This window comes from Lactuca saligna, chromosome 4, assembly GCF_052625555.1.
Source record: "Lactuca saligna cultivar CGN05327 chromosome 4, ASM5262555v1, whole genome shotgun sequence".
Classification (NCBI taxonomy): Eukaryota; Viridiplantae; Streptophyta; class Magnoliopsida; order Asterales; family Asteraceae; genus Lactuca; species Lactuca saligna.
Window position 1 is genome coordinate 118,542,761 of NC_136420.1, and position 11,337 is coordinate 118,554,097.

At 36.9% G+C, this 11,337-nt stretch overlaps 1 protein-coding gene across 1 annotated transcript; it reads left to right on the forward strand.

Moving 5' to 3' along the window:
* The first annotated feature begins 331 nt into the window (after positions 1 to 331).
* Positions 332 to 3,219, forward strand: LOC145042685 (defective in cullin neddylation protein (DUF298)). Its single transcript, XM_078991146.1, has 9 exons — positions 332 to 700; positions 1,309 to 1,393; positions 1,535 to 1,609; positions 1,689 to 1,725; positions 1,803 to 1,886; positions 2,002 to 2,062; positions 2,405 to 2,511; positions 2,619 to 2,684; positions 2,773 to 3,219. Exons 1-9 carry the CDS (start codon positions 619 to 621, stop codon positions 2,866 to 2,868), a joined length of 693 nt encoding a protein of 230 aa, XP_078847272.1. The 5' UTR covers positions 332 to 618; the 3' UTR covers positions 2,869 to 3,219.
* Positions 3,220 to 11,337: the final 8,118 nt, after the last annotated feature.

Below are 11,337 nucleotides of genomic sequence, written 5' to 3' on the forward strand. Positions count from 1 at the left end.
ACCAAATGTTTAAAGTTATTGAAACCATAGGGACCATCTATGAGGTTTTTTAAAATTAAGGACTAAACTTGATATTTTCAAAAACCACAAGGATCTATCTAAAAAAAATAAAAAAATAAAACGACAAAGCCCACCCTTTTACAAAAACCCAACAAAAAATTGATTTCGTGGTTCGCCACAAACGGAGTCACTAGTTTGACATTATTTACTACAATCGTTGTAAAAAATATAATTTAAATTTAAATATAAAATAAAGATGTAAGTCTATAGTATAATAAAATAATAAAATATGAAACAAAAATAGCCTGTATGAAAATGCCATAAAAGAAAGAAATAATTTTGTTGAGAATTAACATTTCCAATAAGGGATCCAAAGACCTTGAGCGTCGGTTCACAACTGACCATCGTATCTAAGCAGTCAACCGTCCGCACAACTTTCCGTCGATGTCCGTTCTCCGATTCCGACTCCAACTCCGTTCCGATCGTTTCGTTCTGTAAGAGTCTTCATCGCTTCGTATCGGCTCTCGGATCTCGTTACATGATCAACACCATCACCATCATCACCATTGATTTTTGTCCCGATTCTTCGAAATTCGTTTTCTAAAGAATTTATTCAAGATGCGTCGGGCTGCGTCGAAGAAAGGCCCAACTAATTCAACAACCTCATCTAATTCTTCTGCCATGGATCTATTCCGCTCTGGTATGCAATCAATTTTTTGTTTCTCGATTTCAATTTCACTATAAGTAGGTTAGTTTTTGCTTTAGTTTGATGATTTCGTTCGATTTGAAGTAAAATCAAGGCGCATGGATTACTGTTTTTTCAACTTTTAGCCAGTAGCCGACTTCAGAGGCAAATTACGACCATAATTCTATACATGTTATCGAGTTGGTCCATAGCCGTATCAATTAATCTTAATCGAACTATGTTCTCGGATTATTAACTTTCAATTTACTCTAAAGACGGTGATGAATAGATACACAAAAGCAACTTTCAACGATCATGTTAAGTTCTCACAAGAGAGTCACTCAAAATTCCCTTTTGATTGTCCCAAATTCCATGTTCTGTTCTTAAACCAGTAACTCCGTGTTCAATCGTTCATATGTGGTTTCTGACATGATAAATAACAGCACTCAATCACTCATGAAATATAAATCCGTTCATCTGTTGAGATTTTGATCAAAGTCATCTGATTTAAGCAATTAAGCTAAATCTATTGCTAAAACTGCAAGTTTATCAAAATATAGATGCTACTAATCAGATTCAGATAACTGCTTACTTTCACTTGTAGAGTTAACCTTTCTCTTCAGCTTCAGGTAAAGCTGCATCCAAGGAATTGGAACGTATTGATCAGCTATACTATTCATATGCAAATGAGTCTTCTGGTATGATTGAGTAAGTGCTATCTATCTATTTCTTTTGGTGATTGAATTTGTTGCAGTAGATTACTAGATTCTGCATCAAGTCTTAGTTTCTTCTTCTTCTTCTTCTTCTTCTTCATCTTCATCTCTGATACATTCATGTTTATATAAACAGCCCAGAAGGAATAGAATATCTTTGTTCTGACTTAGAAGTTGAACACACAGATGTACGCATATTGATGCTTGCTTGGTAAGTTCCCATTGCATCCATTACTTCATTTTATCACATCTTTTATCACTTTCATTACTGATTTCTCTATAATTTCCAGGAAAATGCAAGCTGAAAAGCAGGGATACTTCACCCTGGTAATAAAAAAACCAACCTTTTTAACATAATTAGTAACATGATGAATAAAAACCTCATAAATTTCTATTCTTTATAGGATGAATGGCGAAAAGGGCTTAAAGCATTACGGAGTGATACCATAGTTAAGTTAAAAAAGGCACTTCCTGATCTAGACAACGAGGTATTTTACTATTTTACCATACCTTTTTCTTTCATTTTCTTTAAATTTTGTTAAATAAGAAAGATTTTTAATTTTTTATATCTCTAATTTGTTTGTTTTTTTTTTTTTTTGAAAGGTCCGCAGGCCATCAAATTATGTGGAGTTCTATTCTTATGCATTTCGATATTGCCTAACCGGTAAATATAGTCTAATGTTACTTGGAACTTATGCAGGTATCAGATGACTGACTATGAGTCAACCAGTCATTTGAGTACCAGTCATCCGATATAATTATATCGGATGACTGACACCAGTCATCCGATATAATTAATTATATTGGATGACTGGTGTATTGTTTTTAGGGTATTTTGTAATATACACAAAGTACAATTGCTTACCTTTCGATAATACTTTTTTTTAAAGGTGTTTTGTGAAAATAGAAAATAGTTTGTTGCTTGTTTATGACATGAACCTTTTATATTTATTCTCTAATTTCAATTGCTTATTAGAATTTTTGTAATGGTTATCATATTATATAGAGGAGAAGCAAAAGAGCATAGATATTGAGAGCATATGTGAATTATTAGAGCTTGTTTTGGGGTCACAATTCCGCATGCAGGTGGATTTGTTCATTCAGTATCTAAAGGTGAGCACAAAAAATAAAAAAATAAAAATGTCTTCTTTTTTATTATTTTATAAAAATAATACATGTGGTTTAATTATTATCGATTGTAAATTTGGAGCATGTTGCAGACACAGATTGATTACAAGGTAATAAACATGGATCAATGGATGGGGTTCTATAGATTCTGCCATGAGGTAATCATTTAATTAAAACATTATCATGATTTTTTAGTTTGATAGTTGTATGATAATACAGTTTTAATTTATTTTTTTGTTTTAACAGATAAGTTTCCCAGATTTTAATAATTATGATGAGGAACTTGCTTGGCCTTTGATCCTAGACAACTTTGTTGAGTGGGTGAGGTCAAAACAGACCTAGCTGATCAAATTTCATTTGGTCAACGCATGGTTTATATATATATATATATATATATATATATATATATATATATATATATATATATATATATATATATATATATATATATATATATGCTTCCAGATACAATATCTAATTAGTGAAGCTCATTTCTTGAAAGGATTAATTAATTTATTGTCTCAATCAATGTGAATGAATTCTTCTAGAACAAGTAAACAACACATATGTTTGCATTAAAAATTCCCCCCTTTGTTTATGAACGTGTTGTATTTCTTTTGACTAATGGATGAGATGAGGGGAGGTTGGATGTATGCGTTTTAGAGACTATTCTAAAAGATGACATTTGGAATATGTAGGCATTAAAACATAAAGTAGATAAACAAGCATCTATATTTTTTTTTTATAAGGAGTTATTCTTATTTTGCATAGGCTTTCCATGAAGGTGGTCCACCATGTGGTGAAAATACGGAGAAGTCTTGCCTTCTTTTGCAAGACATTGTGTTACTCTTTTGTGGTTACTTTTAATTGAAGCTTACAAGATTTAAACACGTGTCTCCTATAGGGAGGAGTATAGTAAGCCATCAAGTGATGATTATAACCATCCCCATGGCTTAGTGACTTCTTATAGTGTAGGTGCCAAGCTCTAATCTAGGAGGTTTCAATCAACGGGTACATAGGAAGGGGCAAGACTGTAGAACTCGTTACTCGGTACGTGCTCGGCCGAGGAGCGAGTACTCATGAATACCCAGGAGTACTCGAGGAGTATTCGGATTCGGTAATTCATGTAGAAATATTTTTAAGAAACTTATATATATATATATATATATATATATATATATATATATATATATATATATATATATATATATATATATATAATAGGTTAAAATCTTCAATTGATTGAAATATATAACAAAATTAGATACATGTGAATACACAAAAACTGAAAAAGCACATAATGATCTTACTTGGTGAATAATTACTGAAAATTTAAGATATATATAGTAATAATCACATGTGTGTGTGTGTGTTAAATAATAAATCGTTAAGTATCATGCATCTTAATCATCGAGTTGATCATGTTTTACAACACTTAAGTTCAGTAAGGGGCCGTTCGGGAAGTATTCGAGATTTTGTAACTCGCCTCGGTAAAGGGCCGAGTAGCGAGTACTCAGAAGAGTGATTGGCCAACTCGATGAGTTTTACAACATTGGGAAGGGGTGATACAACATTGCTTGTAAATGCAATCCAATAGGTCTTCATGTCTTTACAAAATAATGAATCACCTCCACTGAAGCTTACTTGAAACGGGAATGCCCGTTGAGAAAAAATCTCCACTTGAAAATCTCTAACTTCTTAAATATGTACTCAATACTATAATTAATGATTTTTTATTTATAATTATAAATTTTTTTGTTAAATAAATTATCGCCCATCAAATATGTTTGTTTTTCAATCTTTATTCGCACACCATTTTACCTTATAATAAATATACTAAAATTGTTTTGACTTTATTTTAGATAGTTACCTTATTTTTGAATAAAACCATGTCTCACTACATGACCATATGAAGGTCACGACGTGACAAGTCAATATGAGAAACACGGATCTAGAGTCATGTCACGTCATGACATAAGTATGGTCATGGCGTAAGGTTGGGCTCAAGCCCATGATCTCTTAGGTTTATGTATTTAAGCCACTAATCTCGGATTTAGGTTTTCATTTCCAACCTCCATCACCCCTTATAGCCTTGAAGCAAACCCTAATATTATTCTCTTCATTTGTGAGCTTGCCCTTGGTGTTTTGAAGCTTTTGGAAGGAAGTAGAAGGCCCTTGTGGTGTAGAGAACCTCTTGGCAAGCTTGAAATCTATATTTGAGCCATTTCTAGACCATTGTAAGTGTTCAAGATCTAAACTTTATGTTGATAGCTTCTAGATCTAGGCTTCTTGTCCCATTCCCTTCATGTTATGGAAGTTTGGATGGAAGGATTCCATAAAGTTGACAACTTTATGGGTCCTTGAGGTCCCTTGAGGGTTGTTTTTATTGGATTTGAAGTTTGGCTAAGTTGGGAAGACAATCATGTGATTGTGGTTCCATTTCTTTATCATTTTGACCTAATATGAGATCAAGACATGCATTAGACATGCATATCTAAGCATCGATATTTAGGATGATTTTGGATTAAGAAGGCCCTCTAGAAAGTTGGAATGGATGGCTCAAAGGATCAAGGGTTGAATGCATTAAGTTATCTCATTTTGATGTAGTCACGACGTAACAAGGAGTTTTCTTGTGTGTTTTGGACTAGCTTGGTCATGGCATGAGGGCATGGCCATCACGACGTGACGGTGGTTTTGATCGCGACTGAGTTGTTTGAATTTGGAGTTTTGGATCAGGGTTGGTTTATTGTCCACGACGTGACCAAGGACTGGTCACAATGTGGGAATCAACTGTTAGTGGTGTTGAGTGTTGATTTTGGCTATTGATTTTGACTTTGACTGTTAACTTTTGGCATAGGTTGACTTTTGGTCAATTTCTAGTTTTAGAAGGTAGACTTAGGGTTTACCTTGTGTGGTTTTAGCAGGAGGTGATTATGTAGCACCTAGTTCCTTGTATGTATTTATTACTAGTATCTTGCATTTCGGCCTTGGACTCGGCGAGTTGAGGTCCAACTTGTCGAGTTGGAGCCTATTGGACACAAAAGTTTAATGACCTGCTCGACGAGTCCGCGTCCGGACTCGGCGAGTAGGCGCTGTCCGGACAAAACCCTAGATGAGGCTTTGCACCCTATTTAAACCACTTATTTAGCCTCCCTTTCGTCCCCAATGCTTCCAGAACTCCCCATAAGCAAACCCTAGCTGTTTTTGAGAAGAACTAAAGCATTTTGGTGGATCTTGCTAGTTGTGACCATAAGGAGGAAGGGAAAGACTTGAGGAAGCAAGTGAAGACCACAGGAACCCGAGTTTGTGCATCTTCCACAGTTCATTGGAGGTATAAAGATGTAACCTTGCTCTTTCATTTGTTAGATCCCTTTTTGGGGAGATTTAGGGCTTTTATAAGCCATTTTTGGTGACCAACCATGATTGCAAGCATGGTTGGGGGTTGAGGCTTCAGAATCAAGTCATTAAGGGAGTCACAAGTCAGTTAGGGGTTGCTTTTGCACCCATCTAAGGTCCCATGCATCTTAAGAGCTTGTTTTATGTCCTTTTGAGCTCAAAGTCCCATGCATGCACGTAAAGTTTGTAACTTTACGTGCTAGAACGATTGAAGGAGATCTATCTTTTGGTCAAGAGTTGTACGCTAGAAATCGAGAAATGAGACTTGGACGTGCCCGACTCGACGAGTCATTCTTGGGACTCGCCGAGTCCGAGACAAAACTCCCCTTTTCTGTTAAGGTTTGAAGGAGCCCAGTTGAGCGCTATAAGGGTTTTTACAGGGTCCAAGGGAGTGACCCAACGTATTGGACTTAGCCTTAAATCTAGAGTTCATGGGACTCGACGAGTGCAAGAACGGACTCGGTGAGTCCAAGGCAATCTCCTTACAGTTGAAGATGAAATCGACGAGTTGTTCATACAACTCGGCGAGTCAAGGACATGACTTGTTTATCAGATGAAGGTGAACTCGATGAGTTGTTCGTACGACTTGGTGAGTCGGATGAAGATTCATTCGACGCTCATAAAGAAGGGAGAACTCATCGAGTCGTTGCTGAACTCGACGAGTAGAGTCATGGATAAGGACGGTTAAGAGTTAGGGACTCGACGAGTTGGTGGCCCAACTCGACGAGTCTGGCCAACTGGAAGTTGAGTTTTACTTGGACTTGGTTAGGGGTAAAATATTCATTTTACCCTAAGAATAGATATCAGATTCTAACTGAGTGTTTTATGGGATTATAGCCGGAGGGTTACCGGAGCAACAGTCAGTCAGTTGCCGAGCAGTTTTCCAGTAGTCAGCCTTACGAGGTGAGTTACCTTCCAGTAGCGGTGGGTCTACGACCATAATGCCGGCCCAATAGTAGGAGTTGTATGTTAGATGATTGTCTTTGTGATATTCATCTAGGTTTGCTGCTACCTGTTATGTTTATGTGCTTATATGATTTGTGTTTATGTGGTAGTAGTAGTAGGGGGTGAAATAGTCCCCGGTTGTCGGGTGAAATAGACCGACGGGTACGTCAAGCACCCCAGAATGGCTTGACCTGGGTAAGTCAGACACCCTAGAATTGTCTGACAGTACATTATGTTATGCTATGTGTTATATGGTAGTTATAGGGGGTGAAATTGTCCCCGATTGTCGGGTGAAATAGACCGACGGGTACGTCAAGCACCCCAGAATGGCTTGACCTAGGTAAGTCAGGCGCCCCAAAATTTCCTGACAATACATTGTATGGTATGTGGTATTGTGGGGGAAATCAGTAAGCTTCGTGCTTATAGTTTTCAGTTTTGTTTTAGGTACCTCTTTAGTGAAGGGGAAGGAGCCGACACGGTAGGTGCACATCATACACACACCCGAGACTCCGCATTATGAGTTTCCTTGGGATTGTACTATGATATTATCACTATTTTATGATTTGGATTTTCATACATTATACATAGTTTTATGAGATGTTATGGTTTGACAATGTTTTCCTGCGAATGTTCTAATTAAAGTAATTTATAAAAATAAAAATTTGGTCGTGAAAATTGAGTTGTTACAATTTGGTATCAGAGCCCTGGTTTGAGGGATTCGGACACACCCTCGGGGGTGTCTGGACTCAAATCGAGGGATTAAAAGCGTTTACAAGAAAATGATTTCGTAAAGAATAAGATAAAGAGTTTTGAGAAAGAATGAAGTGTGTGATGTGCGCGATCGGCTAATCTCAAGGAAGTTTTCCCTAAAGTACCCATACAAGTTTATGTTATATTTATCAGCTTCAGTAGAACAGCATGCTAGAATAGGGCTAAGAATCTAGGGATGATGCCTTATGTGCCTGCTTTATGTGTTTCAGCTTATGTGAATTGCATGCTAGTATTGAGTAGACAACAGTAGGATGGCATGTTTAGGTTATGCCTGATAGTATGAGCTTAGCATTGTATGCTAGTACAGTTTCCTGTTATGAGGATAGGATTGCTTGAGATCGTTCCCTTTTGTCTGAATGTTGCTTCTTTTGTGCTTTGTGGGACTCTGAGTGATGGGAATTGGCTATTAGGTTAATACGCTAAAGTCACATGTGACCAGGGTTGAATAATCTTATAGGATTGGATTTGACCCTATTTCGCAGCTCTTTTTTGAGTCCTAACCGTTGTAGGGATGAGTCCCTTACTCGAAGGATTATCCGAGCCTCGTTGCATGTGATTGTATTCAGGTAATGGTTGATTAGCATTTCAAAGAGGCCTTTAGTAGTTGAGGATTGGTTTGGGTGGGGTTAGAGGTACCCTAGGGCGAGCCTAGGATGGGAATAGCAGAGATCAATAGTAGTAGAAGGGATTTGGTGGAGTCAAGGCAGTTCTTGAGGAAAGTACGGATAGATGTGGAAGGTAGTATGGGCCCGTACTACTGAAAGTAGAGGATCCGTACTTGAATCAAAGAAGGTTGAGGTAAGACTAGGGAACTTGTAATGGATGTGATCCCTCTAAATGTATCAGTATCACTGAAGGTTGTCATTATGTATTGCAGAATGGTGGTGCTACGTCCGAGGCCAACAGTTGGCAGCTCAGGAGAGAAATTGGGTTTGGGTTCAGGCTCCGAACCAGTGGATGAGAGGCTACGTGAGTTCATCGCGTCCTAGATCACTAGAGGCATCCTTGATGCGACCCCGATCATCTTTGGGTCGATCAAGGAAGGGATTGTCGAGCTGATGGAGGATCGCCTCCGGGCGTTCAGGAGTGACATGGCTACCACTTAGTCTGGATCACGCACACTGTCCTTTAAGGACTTCAGGGGTAGTGGTGCACCAGATTTCCATGGGGTGAAGTGATGGGTTTCGAGCAATACATCATTCCTATGGTATACATGCAAACCCTAATAGCTTTTGGATCTAGTTTATCTAATGAACATGCAATTGAATATCCAAAGCTATAAACCCTAGATCTAGCATACAAATAATCTTATTAACATAAAATAGGGTTTAGATCTAACCTTTGATTGTTATATGGCAATGACAATCAATCCTTAGCTTCAGAAAGCTTAGTGCCTCAAGTGTTGCACCTCTAATGGAGTCACAAACACCACTAAGCAACAAGATGAAGAAGAGAAGAGAGGAGGCTGCCAAAATCATCCAGAAACCCTAATCCAAGAGTTCACCACGTTTTTGGTGCATTGAGGGCCTTTACATACATGTATGCTATTAGGGTTTACAACTAGTAAACCCTAATCTGGCTGCTGAAGCCCTAAGCAGCCCATGAACTCCTTTAACATATCCCTTGGACGAATTCTTTATGGGCTTTCCATAGAATTCGTCCAACCTATATTATTTAGGCAATCCATATTCCAATTGCAATTATCTTATAATTACAAATCTAGTCCCCTAAGTTTAATTAATCTCTTTTAGCCAAAAAATTAATTCTTAATTAATTCTTGACCAATATTAATTAAACAATATGATTTCTCCTTTAATATACTATTCTCATAATATATTAATAAATCATAATTAATCCTTTCTCTCCTTAATTCATTCTACATATTGCTATGGTGAAGGCAACCCAAAAGGATCATGTTCATAATCGGGTCAAGTACATACCAAAATAGTTATGGACTTAGACACTAATCCAACAGTCTCCCACTTGGATAAGTCTAATAACTATTTTCCGTATGACTTCAGAACCTGATCAGCAATCATAGCTTTCAAAAGCCGCTGTCAACTTTGATCCTATCAGATAGTGTGTCCTTTAGATAAGGGATTATATATTCCTCCATTCTTAAGATATCGTATAGACATAAGACATAAATTTCAATCATTCTCTCTATACTGTTTCCCGACTTCCGATTTATGACGACTGACAACAGACTATAATTGAACACATCAACTTAGTCCTGGATTGGCCAAGCGCTTAGGTGTAATCACTAAATCATCGAGGGGCCCACATATATCGCTTTTATCCCACTTTGGGTAAAAGGAATGGACAAACTTCGACTCATATGCTTGCTTGCATTCACTGATCGAATCACACACAACAATAAGTTTTATAACACTAAGTTACTGGTGCGTTTACTTATTATCAATGTGCAACCAACAAACAGATAACAACTCACACGTCTTGGTTTCAAGAATATACAATATTATCATCTCACTAATCACCCGTGATAAATCCATGAAGTGATCCAAGTGAGTGTGGGTTTAATCCGATACTCTAATCTTATCAAAACACTCATGAACTCTGTAGCAAACTTGTGCTATGTCTAAACACTCTAGACAATTTACAGACTCTTCATGACAGTCTTGCTTCATACCTACTTCCAAAGTATGACCGAATGTGGAGGTTTGAATAACCCAGTTATTCTAGAAGTCAAAACATGCAAACTGAAACAATAATACTTAATCCTATATGGCCCCAAACTTGTGGGAGTAAATAAAAAACTTTTGTTTAAACACCATATTGATTACTTATTATTCATCGTTTACTGTTTCAGAAAATCAACTTATTACTCAAATTACAACAACAACTGTCCCATGTACAAAGCATGCACACTATGTTTCCTATGGTCTTTACTTTGTGAAATAGATCAATTGAAAAACTTTTCCAATGATGCTCATTTCACAATTCCCAATCCTTATCATTAGTGTTAGAACACAAGGTTCTTGCCACTACTAGAGTATGCTAGATTCTAACATTTTATGCAACGATCCTTTCGCAAAGTCATAGCACAAAAGTCACCAAGACTTGGCCAATGAAATTACAAAGTACTCTATCGGAAATTGTTACAAGACAATTCCATAGACGTGAAGTCTCACATTCCAAGCACATTCCTTTGAACATCCTTCCTGCATAATTTTTTTTCTAATCTAGACATAGACTCTCAATATCCAACTCCCAATATGGAAACCTTTCCATATTTTCCATATGTCAACTCATTCTTAATAGAATCGTATCTATTCATAGTAATGTCAAAATGGTCCATCCAATACCATACTTCCAACTACTCACAAGTGACCAATCCTCAACGAACTTTGGATCGTCCTTTGATAGTTGTTTAATTATTTTAGTCAAAACGGATTCTAGTTCTTTTTCCATCTTAATGCGCCAAACATTTGGAGAATTTTAGAATGGTCAAATATTATAGCATTTGCAATCGATCCTATACCCGAAGCGTATGAGACACGATGCATAAAGTCTTACACAAAGATATGATACTTTATCAATCTTCTGCCATAATATTTTATGTGTCACGTTCTCACAATTTGAACTATGAAGAGGGATGCCGTAATCATAATCGAAATTTAAGAACACACTATGTATTCTTTGACTAAATTTATTAAAATTTATCAATCTTAGCTTTAG